This window comes from Micrasema longulum, unplaced genomic scaffold (genome assembly GCF_059751315.1).
Source record: "Micrasema longulum isolate JH-2025_06_02 unplaced genomic scaffold, ASM5975131v1 h1tg000416l, whole genome shotgun sequence".
Classification (NCBI taxonomy): domain Eukaryota; kingdom Metazoa; phylum Arthropoda; class Insecta; order Trichoptera; family Brachycentridae; genus Micrasema; species Micrasema longulum.
In genome coordinates, this window is record NW_028277616.1 from 842,385 (window position 1) to 860,769 (window position 18,385).

General features: G+C 33.2%; 1 protein-coding gene across 2 annotated transcripts in view; it reads right to left on the bottom strand.

Moving 5' to 3' along the window:
• Nucleotides 1-4,747: 4,747 nt before the first annotated feature.
• Nucleotides 4,748-18,385, bottom strand: part of LOC148281726 (salivary peroxidase/catechol oxidase-like) — a 38,622-nt gene continuing 24,984 nt past the window's right edge. For both annotated transcript variants that reach the window (XM_088226260.1, XM_088226261.1), the window contains exons 6-13: nucleotides 16,274-16,470; nucleotides 11,936-12,131; nucleotides 10,421-10,618; nucleotides 9,228-9,514; nucleotides 8,536-8,706; nucleotides 7,382-7,502; nucleotides 6,737-6,920; nucleotides 4,748-5,035 (exon numbers count right to left, since the gene is read on the bottom strand). In XM_088226260.1, coding sequence (XP_088082386.1) covers nucleotides 4,906-5,035; nucleotides 6,737-6,920; nucleotides 7,382-7,502; nucleotides 8,536-8,706; nucleotides 9,228-9,514; nucleotides 10,421-10,618; nucleotides 11,936-12,131; nucleotides 16,274-16,470 — 1,484 coding nt within the window. In that variant the 3' untranslated portion in view covers nucleotides 4,748-4,905. The remainder of the gene's footprint in view (nucleotides 5,036-6,736; nucleotides 6,921-7,381; nucleotides 7,503-8,535; nucleotides 8,707-9,227; nucleotides 9,515-10,420; nucleotides 10,619-11,935; nucleotides 12,132-16,273; nucleotides 16,471-18,385) is intronic.

An 18,385-nucleotide genomic window follows, 5' to 3' on the forward strand; every position in this document is an offset into this window, starting at 1 on the left:
TCCGAACCCAATGTTTGGGCAGCGTCGGAGTTCGACAAGTTTTCCTCTGCCTGAATCAAATGCTGACCTAAGAGTAGATTTTCTTTGACGTGTATTTTCCCTAATATGTATTACCTATGTAGGTCCGATAGATATCTCGGAGCCATTTCCATGAAGAAGGTTAAGGTGAGAAAAATAAAAGAAGGTATTTTTACTATTCATATTTAATAATATCCACTGAAATTATTAAAGAAAACAATATTATTTTATGTAATTCTTCGCTTGAGCACAGATAATATTGTTTCAGTCTTAGCTTTGGTCCATTGCTCACTCTTGGCTTCATTTTTGACAAAGTAAACGAGATTTTGAAGAAAAACAAGATTAATGTAAGTTTTTTTACGGCAAAACACAAGATTCACATGCAAAAAATGCAAATTAGCAATCTTATCAAAAGATAAAAAAATACAGGTTTTAGTTTTTTTACTTCACAAAATACAAATAAAAGAAATATCTAGACTTTACTTGCGATTGTATTTAAATTTTTATATTTTATTTATAAAAACTTTTTTTTGTTAGTTTTGCCATTAACTGACTAAATTATAATTTCTTAAAACTGACATAAATTCTAAAAGTGAAACTGGTATCTTGGAAAATTTTCATATTCAAAAACTCATTTATTAAATTATATTCTTACATAGTTTTTTTTATTAATTATTCATTTTAAAAGTGCAAACATTATAAGTAGCTAACATTTTTGTAGAGGCCATTGCACTAGCATATTTTTGGCATACTCGTATTTAAAAATATTAATATTTTATTTGAAATGACTTTTGAGTCCACTATCTAATATGGTACTGATTATAATGAATGTCATGAAGATGGTTTCTTCCCATAATTTAACTTTTTGACATATTTAAACATTAAAACATATTACAACAGAGATGTGGGCGGAAGGGTATTTGAACATCTATATTCCTTCAATTCTTTCATCTGTTGATGTTTGTGAAGTTAAAGAGCTGAAACCTTTATTTATGCGGGTGAGATTCATCTAATTGAATTATTTCACCTACATACTAGGCAACGCCTGAAAATGTTATTTTTTCAATTTCTATACTTCTTCATGGATCAGGTGGATTTATCAAAAATATTTTGAGTTTGTCCATAAACAGCTCCCCAGGGAGTTGAATCCAGTCCTTGTCTACAAAAATTTGGACAAACTCAAAATATTGTTGATTAAATATAGTTTCTGTAGATTTATTGTGTTAAAACATACATTTTTTTTAAACATCGATAGTCTTCATCTTCATATATTATTGAAACAGAAGGGACCGTTTTTAAATATTCCAATATACATAAATAATTTCATAAAATTTATATTTAAAACACTAACTTTGTGGGTATTCATTATAATACAATAAATATAAAACAACTTTGTTTTTAACCACTTTTTTTTCTTCTACCGATCGGTTTCAAAGTTAAACAAAGTTAAGTATAAGAAACTAGTCGGAATTTAAAAAAAAAAAAAATGGTTTTATATTTATTTTATTATAAATCATCTCAATCAGATTATTTATGTACACACTGCACTAAATAGTGTAAAAAACATATGTGTATGGTAATAATTTAGAAAAATAGCTTACAAATACCTAAAAAATACATCATATAATAATAGGAACATTTTTTTTCAAATATATTATGTTTTATTTAAGTAATACATACAAAAAACAAAGAGTAAGCAATGGCAGAATTTAAATGTAATAATTTCTACACATAATATTATATAGGTAAGCTTATCTGAGAAAAAAAAGCATAATAAATTTGTACAAAAGTGATATATCAATATCAAAGTTTTCATGCAATTAAAAAGCTTTTTTTTTCCAAAATGGCCGACACACGTGTAAATATTTTTATTTTTAAATTTATTGATTTTATGAATTTTATTAATTTACATTAAGTATGTGACTATAAAGTATATTTGGTTATTTACAAATGTGTCGGAATTCTTTTTGTCAGAGCTGCGATACTTAATTTAGAATATTTTTTTACGTTCTAATGTCCTACAGAACAGAAATGGAACACGTCTATGACAAATATAACAATTAGTAAATATAAAATATTGGTCACTGCCCGATGGCGACTAAAATCTCAAATAATCACAACTTTTAATCACCTTCATCACTTGAATGCTTAAAAATTTGCCACATAAGAGGAAAATAGATCAGAATTTTTTTCTACTAAAGTATTTTAAATGAAGGCGTATTTATTGAAAAAAAATATATAAGTAATTGAAAAACTGAATTCAGGGAGTTAAAAATACTGGTCAAAGTACGATAATTGTTTTCAGGCTTCATCTAGTAAGAGATGGAAGGATCGAAGATATATGAATGTTTAAACATGAACAGAATGGTAAATGTCACACATTGTGTAAAGCAATCGCTTAAACCCAGAGCCAGATCTACCACAGGTTCAGTTGGCACAAAAAACCAGACACTTGCCTACAAAGGGAGGGAGAATAACATACTCGTTATAATTTACAAACATATGTATTCCCATCCTTTTTCAGTAAGTGGCAGGGCAGTTTGCCCACCACATACCGCACACCGCATCTGAGGACATAAGTCTCCTTGGCGGTGCCCACATACACGGAAAAATTACTCATTGCTAAACGAGAAAAAATGCCCGAAGGAGCTCTTTGTAATTTGTTAGCCTTAGACCCTTAGTGCTGAAAGGAGATAATCCAAAAGTACATAATATGTACTTCATTGGATTGTGGAAAAGAGGGAAGTGGATTCTTCACTGACTGGGATTAAATTGATCGGACATGATCAATTCGCCGAAATGATTACTAAACTTTTTTAAAGCCTTGAAATTCTTTTTGGAAGCCACCGGATCTATATATCCGACAGGACCTACAACAAGGCCACGGATGGTAGCGAGAAGCTCCATTCGGTAATCATAGAGGGGGAAAGGGACAAGACTACAGGACGTGTTCAGAAGATAGTGATAGATTCTCTAAGAGATTCTCAATCCGTATTGAGATATTTGTGACCTAACCGTTTATTGTTATTTGAACACGATTTTTAGAAACTACTCTTAATGTGGCTGATATTTTGTTCGACAATCCAAAACATGAAAAAACTTACCTATAATAATTAAATATTAAAAAGTAAATAAAATGATTCTGAATCGATAATTACTACAGCTAAAGATAAAAATTCTAATTGATGAAAACACGCCAACTAATTAGAGATGATTATTAATAAATGAAAAATGCAGACTCTATTCTGAATTAACCAGTGTACTTATCACAGGAGACCAATTGCAATGACGTATTAAACTATCAGATTCGGATAATCTGATCTATAAATCTCCTATGATTGTCAAAACACTTTGACTTTTAAAACTTTGCCCGCGAGTGTCATATCATCACGACGCTGAAACATATGACATTGACCGCGAGCGTCATCTCATGGCGACACGCGATTTGGGCCCTTGTGTATGCCTTTTGGACAAATCATTTCTATTTTGTAACAAAATAGATGATGCAGTTTTTTCTCTTTCTAAATTAGTTTGATTTAGTTGAAAATTCAATCAGATCAATCACTACATCGCAATTAATTGTCCTAAACTCTTTTAATTGCATTTAAGGTTAGATTAGGTTAATCTCCTATTTAACATGGCTCAGCCCGTTCTAAGATGGAGATTTTTGTATAAATTCATTATGTTCAATTTTTATATCATTATAGACAGCTATTAAAAATATTGAAACAACAAGGGGCAAATTGTTTGCCCCCTGTGGTGGATGTGAAAAGTCTTACGGGACCGATCATCGGCCACAAAGTTTTTATATTGAATTTAACATATCGTCGGTGATACTACAATACTGCGTAACTATCGATTTCTTTTTTTAATAGGGGATTCTTAAAAGCGTATGGTTAATATATTACTTATGATTTTGATCAACCAAAAATACCGCTGGAGTATTTTCTGATACCATTTTTCAGAGTAAAAATAGCAATAATTAAAAAGTAACGGCTCCTATAACAAATTTATTTCAGTAAAACATTTTCGTAAAAAAAAACAGGTTACGCGGTATTGCAGTATCACCGACGATGTATAAAGACAGAAAAGGTAGTTTCAAGAAAGTCCAGTGTTATTTTGCAAAGTTGCTGATCTAACTCAGTTCCCCAAAACTCAATATTAGTTGAGATAAAAAATATTTTAAAAAACTGTTTTTTGTTGAGAAATGCTTGGGATTTTCTGCACGCTATGCAAAATAGGCTTTGATTAAAAGAGTTTAAGTATAATAGAAAAATCCAAGGAGATTTTACGGGACAACCAGGAGGAAAAACGTGAAATCACAAGTAAAAACCAAAGCGAGGCTTCAAAATGTAAATCTCAAATCAGTTTTAAGTAACATGAAAAAATAATATAAATTGTTTTGATACAACAATTTTTTAAAAGACACTACACTTCCTTATTCAAAATCGCGGTTATTTAAATTGTACGCCTATCATATTCTGACACTCGCGGGTCAGTATAGTATTTTTAATAACGATGGTCAAGTTAAGGTGCTATTTACCTAGTGTTGACACAAGATGGCGTATTAGAGAACAAGAACTCAAAATATTTTGACACACCGTTTTATGGTCAGTTTATGGATTTTCAAAGACTCTATTGATGAAGAACATTAGCTTGTTTTTATGGTATTTTTGTTTGATTAAAAAATAAAATCTATTAAGAGATCTTTTTTAATGAAAACTCTAAAGAAAATTGACCAAAAATTTATTTAGAAAATGATGGGAATTACATTTTATTTATTTTTTTTTCGGTCCCTGTATTATTACGGCAGATAGAGTCTTTTGGTGAGGTTATGTCTATGAACTAATGTGACTAAGGCCGAGACGACACGTTTAATGACTAGTTTCAAGCGTTGTGCTTGATCCAACGATCCATGTTCCTCTTTGTTCTCGTGATAATGTCGGGTTTGTGGGAGGCGTCCTGCCAGGCGGCGAGGTTCATACGTTTTATTTCGCTGCACAGGACTAGAGGATTGCTGAAACAGAGGAAAGACAGGCTGTAGAAACTGAATAAGCCGTGGTAAAATTAGTGTCCATGTGTCCATGGTGGATGGAGAATACAGTTCTGTGCGTAAAATTGAATCAGAACACTGGACGAGACTAAAAATCCTGAATAAGGAAATCGAGTGGAGTAAAATTCTCAAATCAATGAAACAAAAAAAATATCTCAATAGTTTATCTAGTGTTTGATTTGAATTTTTTAATAAAAACTTTTGTTGCCATTATTTTTAATTTGAAAGAATAATAAAAAGCTTTGATTCAGTACTAGATAAAGTTTTATTGATTTTGGATAAGCCGGGTTTTATTGATTTTGGATAAGGGAAGTGCTGATTTTAATTAAGTTACTATTTTATTAAAAAATTTAGTGAAATTTACTTTAAATGTGGTGTATTTTTTAAATATATAATTTTGATGGTGTGTCACCTTAAAGGTGTTTTGCCAGTGTCATGTCAAATATTTTTTTCAATGTATACAATAAAACCTGATTTTTGCGTTCCTCTATTTTACATTTTCCCGCTTTTTACGCCGAAATGTTTAGGTCCCATTTTTTCCATACATTCTAATTTAAATATCCCCCCAATTCATATGTTTTACGTTTAAAAAATTTCAAAACTCATTCAATCCGTCAAAAGACGCCAAGCCGCGCGCCGCTGCGTTTGCCCAAAATGGTGAATAAAATTAAGGTAAATGTGTAAATTGTTGTCTCAAACTAAATTCAAAGTAGGGCCAGTTTAATTGACCATTTTGTTTAAGTGCTTAATTATGAAATTTTACTAAATTGTGACATGCGGTTGACGCATGAAGAAGTCTTTACATCAATAAATTACGATGCAGAAAGTTTAAAAATTTGGTAATAGAAATAGTATTTGAAGTTATAAACATAATTTGGAAAGAAGATTGTTAAAACAGTTATCATAAAAGTGTGAAACAGTTTTGCCACGATGTAAATGACAGTTGAAATTATGTGGTGCCATACTAAAAAAAGTGATACAATATAAATAAAATCATTTTATGAAAATTCAAACTTTTATTTTCGTGTTTTTAAGGTTAAGTACCTACATCAAATTATTTAAACAAGTTTTTTTTTTTATTTAATAAAAAAAACATTTTGTTTTGATTGAAAAAATACATTTTATAAAAATGGAATCATAGGTAAATATGAATAATCCATAATTATGACCGTTTTTACAATTTTTCTGCAGTTTTTCATTTCCTCAGTTTGTTGTTTTCCTCAGTATAACACTTTTTTTGCTGCTCCCTTGTAAAACGTAAAACAGTGGTTTTACTGTATAAACTTATGGAAGGTGAGGTAAGGAGAACATCGCAGTCCAAAATCCAAGAAATTCCAATAATAGTTTAAAGATAGGAAGTTTGGGGGAGTGAAGAAGGGTTCGCATGTTAGTAGCAAGGTGGGGGGTGTTTGGATATTTCAGGAAGAAAGGAAGAGAATTTATCAGGCAGAAGGGGAATATGTGGTTGAGATTCTCCTTCCCTAAAAGTCACTCGCACACCTTTTAAATATAGTGTAAAAACTTGGTATCTTGTATGAAATAAAATATATTACGCAACAGTTCTAAAAAAATCTTTAAAATGTATTTTTTCACACCTCTGACTTATATAGCTCAATTATAAAACGCAAATTCTCACAGTGAGATGTGTGTCAGCATTATGTATACCTGTCTGAGACAACTGAGAAAGCATCCCTCTGCACCGAGTCCAGTCCCGGGGTGTTATCGCAGAAGAGGCGAGACAAGCTGGACCGCCGTATCTGTGCCAGTTGCTGATTGCTGAACGGCTCCGGCTGCTCGATGTTGCTGTAGAAATAGCGATCGGCAGACCGAGTGCGCGACATTTGATCGGCTGGAAGGCAGAAATCAAACAATCGTAAAATTGATATAAAGAGGACAAATTAATTACAGTGTGGGGTTAGTTGTTTTACATTTTGCGCCGAAACAGGCCAGGATGCCCCAATTATTTCATATTTTTTATTTATTAATTTATTTACAGACTTATTTAGTTGATTTAATTACATTAAATACATTTCATTTGACATATTTGTACATAGGCTTATTGCCAGTTATAATTTTCTTCCAACCAATTAATAAAATAAAGGGTGTTATTTGTACAGTTAAGCTTCAAAATGTATGTGAGAATTTTTTCAGAAATAAAATGTCCTGTGGCTAGTGTCGCGAACTCACAGATCAGAGGTCCGAGTTCCCATCTTCTAATAGCGAGTTATTTACAACTCAATGAAAATGAGCCCAAAATTTAACTGAGCAAATCATAAAAGTGCAAATATTATTATTTTTAAATTAAGTTACCTAATAGGCAAGCAAATGTCGGTCCCACTATAGCACCATCGGTTGCTTTCTCCGCCATAGCACCGACAATTAGATCAATATCGTACACGTGAGCGTAGAGGTTCTTCAAATTGTCAATAACCTGCAACAACAACAAAATAACAGTGTAAATTTTCATCATTTTAGACGATTGTTGCAAATGTGAAGTGACTTTAAAAAGCAAAAAAAGACAAAGATAGATTTAAAGAAACCATTAAAAAATATTTATTATATTTGTACAGCGCTTTAAAATGTTTGATAAAACTTTTCTTATGTGTGAGTGACAATATGTTTTCAAATAAAATATTATAGTGTACCTGCTGACACAAACAAATTAATCCAATGTTTGTAGACAGGCTGGATTTCCTCCCTAGGGAGTTATTTAGATCTAAATTTGTTACAACAGAGGGAAAACTTTTTGAGAGGGGAATATGGAAGTCTAGACATTTACAGGGCTTATGATCTGTCATTGGCTGGTTTAAGTGGCCACCTTATACGCTTAATCCAGCCTGTCTACAAACATTTGGACATGCTAAAAACATTGCTGATCAAATTAACTGATATAAGAAGTATAAAAATTAAAAAATTGTTTTTAGGCGTTGCCTAGTAGGTGAATTGGTTCAGCCGGACGAATCTCACCCACATGATAAATGTTTCAGCTCTTTTAACTTCAAGTCAATAGATGGAAGAGTTGAGAAAATGTGGATGTTTAAACATAGGCAGAATAGTGAATGTTACATTAAGATCATATCGTGGGTATACAAGGATAGCCGGTTAACTGCAAAAGCCAGTTTTGAGTAAATTGAATTTTAAAGTTTGGTTGTTCATAAAAAATCCAGTTTTGTTTTTTTTATTTTTTTTATTTTTAACTAACTCACAAATGCTGATTTTGAAGTTATCTAGTCATAGTAATTACCCTGCAATATCACAAGTCCTGAACTGGATTTGAAGCTTGAGACCGATCATCTTGCCCTAGTGTATTAAATTATTAAAATGTACCAATACAGTGCCTTGTGCACTACTGATGAGGACAAGGAAATGATGATTATGAAATAAACACAGATTTGGTTTTTACTAAAATCCAAAAAACGATATTACATGTCATAGATCATAAGTGTAATGAATAAAAATCTTACATTTTGAGACATTGTGTCTGATAGATCGTCAAAGTCTTTGATAGGCTGCTGACCACACAGGGCCCTGAACTGATGATATGGTGGCAGGCCGTGGTCGCGACCTCTCTGAATGTCAAAGCTCAGGACATCCAGGCCGTGAGAACTTTTACCGCTGTACAACTTCTCTGTGAGCTGAAATAAACGAAGCAAATTTTAGATCAAAATATTAAATACAATTCTGCTCCGGAATATCTAAAAGAAAGTAATATGAATTCCAGACGACTACAGCGATAGGAAATGTCATTGATCCATGATCAATGACACACACACACGTGCTAAATTATTTCACCTGAAATATAGTGTGACAACCGATGAAGTGAGTCATCGCTTTATATTTAATACAATACATCATATTTTGCAAGTCTAATAGTATTGCACATAACGACGAGAGCAACGTCCTGCAGTAAATTAACATTGTTCCGATCATGGAGACATGAAGAACAAAGGAATGTGGCTGTGGTTTTACTATATGTAGGTATTTTATACACATATACACATGTTGTAATGTGTTTTATTAATATTATCAAAGACGTCAAACAGTTTCTTGTAACACCACAAAATGGCAAAATAATTACTCTACTATAACAATTTACGACATTGACCATAATAGATCCAAGCCACTAATGTTGGACTTGTAAAAAACGTCCGCTTACATCATCAGCCACATGCATGTCCATCTCCTGGCTGTGCTGCTCTGCCAGCCCCCTGACGAGCTGCTCCAGGCGCCCCGACTCGCCGACGACGCGAGGGTTGTTGAAGTGGGCCTTCAGCTCCAGGGTGAGGTTCACGGAGCCGTCGCGATTTAGCAGCCGGATGGAGCCGTCCATGAGGGAGCTGACGAAGCGGAGGCCGGCGCTCGCAAATGAGTTGGTGACAGTCGGGTCCAAGTCCTGGTTGTAGCTGATGTCATACGTGTCGTATGAATCATCGTTGTAGTTTCCTAGAAAAAGTACTTTAATTACATTCTAACTCATTCATCACCACCTCCCTTGACTCCATTAATTTTTCTTTTTTGAAAATCTTTCATTGATTCTCCCGCAAAAAAGACTTTTTGCGCTCGATATAAAATCATCATCATCATCATTTCCCTTTCCATACCCAGTGGTGCATAGGGCACTAAAGGCAATGTAGTTTGATCATCTGTTACATAAAGAGACATACAAGATCAATTACTATAGCTGCCCAAATTTGAATCACATGTTTAAGCTTAAACAAGATGCTCGTCTTCGAGGCCACAGTCTCAGGCTGGAGAAAACGAGATTCAATCTAAATCCAAGGAAGCATTTCCTGGGCAATAGGGTTGTTGATGGTAAGAATAAGCTGCCACAAGAGCTGTGTAGTCTCAATAGGTTCAAAAATGGACTAGATTTGTTTCAGAAAAGTTAAAGTGCGCCAACAGCTAACATTCTTTAAAATAGATTTAAGCATATCAGCTTTAAGCTAGTCACTTAAAATTAATATAATAATAATAATAGAGGTGAGGTGATCAGTCTTATGCTTCAACAATTAAATATTGCTGTTCAAAAAAACTATAAAATGAATATTTTACGTCCACCCTGCCAAGAATCGAACCCAGGACCGCAATAATGGTAGGCGACGACGCCAACCACTGCACTACAAGGTGGATTTCCTTATTTAAGACTTTTACCTGAGAGCAGTCATCGAATCGAAAGCTCTCCTCCGGAGTTCTGGATTGATTTCACACACAGAATTGTATTCTTCATCGGCCTGGACAGAGATAAAAATATGGCAATCACATGTGTGGAGTTCATGGGCCCTGTAAAAGCCTAGACTTCCACATTTCCTAATCAAGTGTTAAAAGTTCCTTATTCAGAGTCGTACTGACCTGTGACGGCGGGCAGCCACTGGGTGTAGGTGATATGCTGTACCTGGGCCACGACTATCCTCCTGGCCTCATGGTACAGGGTGTCGTGACTCCATGTGGGGTTAAGGACGGCCAAAACTGTAGCCACCCTGTTGTGTTCGCGCACCCACAGGGTGTGCATGGCCGTCAGATGGGGGTGCATATTCACGCGGTTGTCACCTTAAACAACAAATCAATTTAATAATCACATTAATGTTTTTAAGATGCCATTTTATAAAAGGCGTAAAAAAAAATAGCTAGAAAATGGAAACCAAGTGGTAAAGCGAGGTTTGAACTTCGGACTCTCAAATAATAATAAAAAGCACTGGAACTACCTTATTGTTATATTTTTGTCAAAATGAAACTTTCATCAAGTAATCCCCTTTTTTTCTACATTTTCATTCAGAAACTAAAATTCTGCAAACAATACAAAATATTGACAACAAAATAAAAAAGAAATATCCTTTTTGGAAAACGGAATATAGGTAAAAAGAGTAAACGAATAACACTGTTTTTAGCAATAAAAACCATATATAGTTAAACTCCAATTATCCGGATTAATGAGCGCCAGACATGCGGTTCTTGATTCAGTTCTTTTTGAAAAGTCTGTGATTTTCAGGAAATTGTTGACAAACTGCAGGAAAACTCAACTTGTCTGGGTCTTAATATTAATACAAAAAAGATTCAGATTATGTGCAACAAATCCTGTCCTGACCCTGATCAGCCTCTCTATAATAATGGACAGAGGATTGAGAAAGTTGACAGCTTTAAATACTCGGGAGTTCACATAACTGAGGATGGAAGCATGCGCAAGAGCTCGCAATCCGCCTAGGAATAGCTGGAGCAACTTTTAACAGGATGCGTGTTGTCTGGAACTCTAGTCTATACTCGGTCATACGAAATGCCCATTATTCAACTCTTGTATAATGCCAGCACTTCTATATGGGTGCGAATCTTGGCACCTTACCGAAGCTCAAAACACCAAACTTCTGAGTTTTGAGAGTAAGTGCTTGAGAAGAATATTAGGTATAAGGTGGTTCATTTGTATAACTAACATTGAAGTCCAAGAACAGACGCAGCAGCCTTCTATAGCAAACGTCTCGAGGATGCAGCGGTGGACTTTGCTCGGAGACGTGCTGCACATGCCTCGGGAAAACCAAAACCCAAGTAGCCTCTTCTTTAAACCTGCAGGCTCACGTTGTCCTGTAAGGCCGTCGATAACAATCTTTCGACTTTATTCGGCGGAACTAAGGGGCGCTCGATTGACATGGGAAGAGGCGACTGGCGATAGGGTCTCCTGGAGGCAACTGGTGATGTTCACATGCTCCACTTAGGAGCGGATGTGGAAAAGAAGAAGACTTAAAAGACTCCGAATAATTGGATTAACTGTTAAATTAAGGCAATTTTTTGAAAGAACATGACTTAAATGAAATTTATTTTTGATTCCTCTGTTTTTATTCATGATGTAAAAAATACACTTAAGTATATTGTATTTACCTGCTCTGTAGCACACGGCGCTATCACTGTCAACCTGACAACGTTCCTTGGGACTGTCGACCTGAGGAAGGAAGGTTCCTTCCAGAGTCTCATCGACCACCAGCAGACCACCGACTTTCTGGCGAAGGGAAGCAGCCACCTTCGTATTGGAACCGTAAATCGAAGAACCATCTAAAAAGTGAGACGCTTGATTCATCTGTAACAAAATCGACAATATCTTTCTTAACTTGTTTATATTACACAGTGTAAAAACTTATATTTACACTATCTATACTCATATTACACATTCTAAATTACTATAGTAAACAGGGCACTTCTTTTAAAATTCGTTCATGTTCTTTTAAATTATCATACCTTATATATTTTGATTATTTTATACACTCTTATTTAGCAATAATGTCACATGCGTCTACGTAGAATTTTTAAATTATAAAGTCATATTTTGCTACAACAGTTCTAAATCACACAAATAATTTTATAAATTATGGAAAATAGATTATTAAACACAAAACATAACGTCGCTGTTCAGACAAAAGTCACTAACCTTAAAAAAGTCCATTTTGAGTTGAATATGTCATTCAAAGTGTAAAATTATGTTCTTTAAGTGAGAAAAAAGTTGCCTAAATCGAAATTGTTTGTTGTTAGTGAAAAACAGTTATGCGATTTTCAATAAAATCTCAATAAGCATAAACCACTAAGGGCAGATAGAATTTATTGACAATTTAGGCAGATTTGTATCATCTTTTAAGTATGACAGTTCTCTTCCTAAAAACAACATTTTGTTTGCGTTTATGTATTTGTATAATAAAACATAAAACAAACATATTTTTAACCACAATATTATTGTAATTATTTGTAATATTTTCTTCCTATTACTATCTCTTTCGGCTTGCATTGTCTAAATTATAAACAAGAAAAAGATACTAAACCAAATTCAACCAAATCATTAGAGACAGGCCAATGGTAAATATCTATAGTGTATACAAAAATCATTGCTATAGTGCCATAATCCACGGAGAAAATATAGGAATACATTTGTATGATGAAAACTGAGACCGCGTTTCCTTTTACGCTGTTTAAAAAATGGCATAAAAATTTTAATAGTTATGTAAAGTATAAATTAAATATTAATCAGTATATTTTCATAAATGGTACATGTTTTTTTTTCTAATGCAAATCTACTTTTATACATCTAGTAAATGTTATAACTGAAACTCTCCAAAAGAAGAGACTAGCTCTTGTGCTTGGAGAGTGACTTACACTTTTATATTTATTTATTTATTAGAATTTATATAATTTTGAATATACAAGTACATAATAATACAAACATATGCTTTCTATCATGGTGTTTATGTCATAAAATAAATTTGGAAACCTAGTTCCGGTAGGCAATGCCACAGATAATAAGTTTACATCAGATTTTGTAAACAAAAAAATAAAACCCACAAATTCGTGTACACAGTAAATGCGATACTAACTATAAACATGCATTATTATAATTTCAAACTGGATAAATCCAGTTACAACATTATAGATAAGGGGCTTTATGCGCTTTCAACCACGGAACCAATAAAATATCTATTATCGTGATACTATGCATATTTGATGTCAAATAATAAATAATATGAATGAACCATAGAATTAGTAATAGTCCATAAACCGAATATCAAACAGAATGCGACTAAACTACTCTTAAAGAAGTAGTTTTACGTTTTGACCCATTAGTTTCTTTGTAGACATCGCTCAGTATGCAACTCCCGATTTGAATACAACTAAGCCGGGTTGTGTCATTTTAAAGTGTAGAAATACTTCTGGGATTTTAAAGAAACAGGATGGGATCACATTTCATGTGGAAATGCAAAAAAAGCAAATGCATGTTTAAGTAGCAAATGCATGCGTAAGTAGCAAATGCATTACTTAAAAATTAAATTATTTTTCCATCCATCAGATTGTCAAAGAAAAAAAAATGAACTTTGTGTTAGTGTTGCCAGGGTAGTAATTTTTTTGCGCTACTTTTCTCATCTAATTAGAGAACTAATGAAAATTGGACCTCTCGGATTGAACAACGCCGTAGTGGACATTTGACCGACATTATCTCTAAAACATCAAATATTATTTAAGATGTCATAAAAATATCAGTTTTATGTAAAATATTTTTTTTTTTTTTTAAGTCCAAATACATTTGTGTTATGACTATATTTTTCGCAATCTGGCAACATTACGCGGCGACTTCACGCATGCGCGCGGCGTAAGTGGGGCAAAGTGGGGGTTTTTTTCGGACACAGTCTGATGTATTCAAATATGATTTTTACGCTCCTTCTGGACTATTCTTAATTCTATGGAATGAACAATATTAAACACCAGCACATATGAGTATTAATATTATACTTAGAACATAAATGTTTGAAAAAGTAAAGTATGGATTTACTTGCATAGTTGTTTAGAAATATATATTTTTAACTCTTAAAAGACTATGGTAAGAGATCCCTTTGCACGCGGTGATGTAACATCAACAACAATTCCCTGACCTAACAAATTTGAACCACAATTTTATTTTTTTAATAAAACCGTTTTCAAGCTATAAATAACAAAATACAAAAAGACAAAGTTCAAAAACTCTACAAACTTACTAATTCATGTAAAAATATACCGAATAGTTTGAAAATGTACTCATGAATGCAAACATGTACAAAAAATGTACAGAAAATTAATTCAATCAATTTTTACATAAATATTAAATAAGACACAAAGTAAAAGCAGATGACATTGGTATTTTTATTAGCATACAAAATTATGTTGCGTCAATGTTAATAGCACAACTGATAATACAATTAAATGATAATAACTGAGAAAAAATAAAATTATTGTTTTCACATCGGAATTGCATGCATATACATAAATACGAAAAGAAGGTTATAAACAATATTTATTATTATTTTCAATGACAAAATTGTTGTTTTTGTATTCATCAACTGTGGTTTTCCTCAATTAATTAATCATAAAAATAATGCTATTATTCTATATTAATATTGCATTAATTCATGGTGATTTATCACTAGAAAATAACAAGAACATTATCATCACCATTTGATACATAGAAGCAAAATGATTATTAAATATTACAGTGAAACAAAAACAAACAAACCATCATGCCGTTTCCCCATACGGGAAGGCGGAGAGATAACCATTATACATATCCGTAAACCCATGTTTCGTCACCTGTTATAACACATTTCAGTAATTCTGCATCGTCGTTGACTTTATTTAGTGACACCTGAGCAACTTCCATTTGCCGCTGTTTTTGTTCAAAATTCAACAATTTCGGAACAACTTTACCTGATCCGCGTTTCATACCCAAAACATTCTAAAAAAATTCATGGCATGAGCCAATTGATATGCCAACAGCATCAGCGACTTCTCTGATTGTGATTCGGCGATTGTTCATAATCATTTCATCCACTTTTTCATCGGTTGTTGATGTGCTGGGGCGTCGGGGCCGTTCGTCATCTTCAACGTCTTCACGGCCATCTTGGAAACACTTATACTACTCGAAAACTCTTGTTTTACTCATAGCAGACTCACCATAGGCCTTTGTTAACATTTTCATCAAATTTCACACATTTATTCAATTTTTTACACAAAATTTGATACAAATTCATTTATCCATTTTTTTTAACAAACGAAAATCGCTGAGCTCATAAAAACACGTCTAACCTTAGCAGCTACCACAGACAAAGCAAACAATGCATACAGCTGAAAATTTTAGCATACTTCAGGGGCATGTATAACATAATTTTAAAAAAAATGACAATTGGACTCTCCAAACCCACGAAATTAAAAAATTCCCATTATTTTCTGAACACACCTCGTATAGTGTGCACACAAATCATTGCTCTAGTGCCATTATCCAGGGAAAAAATACGAGAATACGTCTGTATGAAGAAAAGTAAGACTGTATTTCCTCTTAATACAGTCATATGGTGTACAGAAAATCTCTCCAGGCCTCTCTGCGGCTAATTCCTTTGTGTCGTCCCAAGTCAGGTCTGCGTCCCGTAATTTAAACGTGAACTGCCAACGAACTGTTAGTCGTGGACGTCTGCGAGCAAGCGTGGTCAAGGTTCTCGGGAGGCATCCGTAATATATCTCTACATTTCTTACGAGTTTTACCACCGGATACCAAGTATTCTTCTGAGGGACCTTTTCTCTCTTTAAGTACATACAGAATCATTATCATCATTTACCTGTCCACACAGTGATCAATTCGGGGCTGAATGGTTTAAGCTAACTTAAACTTTGTCTTTAGACTTGTCTTATTTATGGACTGGGTGATCGACATACCTGTTCCGAAGTACCGACTGTGCAGTCACTCCTGAATGTGGTGGCGGAGCGGACGTACGGCAGGCAAGTTATCCTGTCTTGTCCGTAGGCCGGGTCAGTTGGGGACACGGCAAGGGACATGCAGCTTGGGTGGAGGTAACGGGGGGAAAGGGTTCTGCCGTAGCGGTCGCAGCAAGATATAGTGTTGCCGAAGTGAACTGGTAAAAAAGAATGACCTCGTTTTAATTTCACTATACAATAGTATTATCTTTTCTTTAAGATTTTTTAACAATGTACTTATAGTATTAGTTGTGTAGAATGTAGGTTTTATGGTATTAGATACTTGTTTAAAAAAATTGACATTTATAAAAAGAATCCGTCTCCATTGTTTAGGTGGGTTAGGTTAGGTTAGGTTAGGTTAGGTTAGGTTAGGTTTATTTTAACTGGAGTAGAATATAAAGATTTATTTATAACTATGCATTTTTGCTTTTGATTTAATATTTTGTCAATATTCTCACTGTATTCATATTATAAGCAATCTGTTTTATTATTTCGAATTCTTTTTTAAAAATATGAATCAGACAGAATTTCGTTCATAGGGTAATAAATGAGCGGTTGAAATTTTTTATTTACACTTTATATCACAACTTGATAAGTATAAAAGTACAATAAAACCTCGTTTTTACGTTCCTCGATTTTACGTTTTCCCGCTTTTTACACCTACATTCTCATTCAAATATTCCCCCCAATTAATGTTTTTTACGTTTTTCATAACCCCGGTTTTATGTCGAAATTCTTTCATAACTCATTCGATTTGTCAAAAGACATGCTGCGCGCCGCCGCGTGAATGAAGAATAAAATCGAGGTAAATAAAAAAATGTGTAAATTATTGTCTCCAAATAAATTCAAAGTAGGTGCAGTGTAACTGACCATTTTGTTTAAGTGTCTAATTTTGTCATTTTACTAAATAGTGACATGCAGTCGACGCATGTTTAGGAAGAATAAAGTCTTTACATTAATAAATTACGATGCAGAAAGTTTAAAAAATTGGCAATAGAAATATTATTTAATGTTATAAACATAAAAGGAGATAAGGAGAAAAGTGTGACAAAATGACAGTTGAAATTTTGTGGTGCCATACTAAAAAAAGTGATATCATATAAATAAAATTTCCCAATATTTAGGGAAAAAATTGTTGTATGCATTTTATGCAAATTCAATTTTTTTTTTCGTGTTTGCAATACAACACTGAAAAAATACAAAATATTTTTAGTTAAATCATTAGTTTATATGAATAATCCCCAATCATGGCAGTTCTTACAAATTTTCTGCAGTATATTTAGTAGAGTCTTGTACAATAATTATATTTTAGTGAAATTAATTTTTTTCCATACATTTTTCATTTCCTCACTAAGTTTTCCTCAGTTTTACACTTTTTTTGTTGCTCCCTTGAAAAACATAGAACAGGGGTTTTACTGTAAATCGTTTGATATTTGGGTTAGTTAAACATATTTATTTTTTTTCAAACCTGGAATATAAAGCCTTAATATAACCTATTCAAGATCAAATATATAATAATGTTGCATTTTTCACACGTCCATCGTTCTATGATCACGACGATCTTAAACCTTTAATCCGAATCTACAACAATACCACAAGACTACACAACATATCCCACTCACTCAGAACTGTATTTTTCATCTGTCCAGAGACTGCCAGTCTAATGAGTGTTAAGTTTAGCAGTCAAGAAAATATTTTTTAATCAATGTTTCATATCGGTATTTTGACATATTTCTACTTGCTCGTATGTAATAGCCGTAAAAATCCCCAACAAAGTAAAGTAATCTTGCGAGGTATTCAAACACAACATGAAGTGCTAATGCTAAGAATATTCTAGTATCAATTTATAAATTTAAATCAATAATGAAATCTGTGCCACTTGATAAAGATTACATTAAGTGAGATCAGCGACATAGTTAATTAAGAACCATCACTTATTTATATTCTGCAATTGGTAATTGGCTAGTGCCAATTGGCTTTCAATTGATTCACATCCTTAAAATAAATTTTGTGCAACGGGTGACACACAACTGACAATAATGTATCTTGAGGTATGTATTATTTCCTATTAGG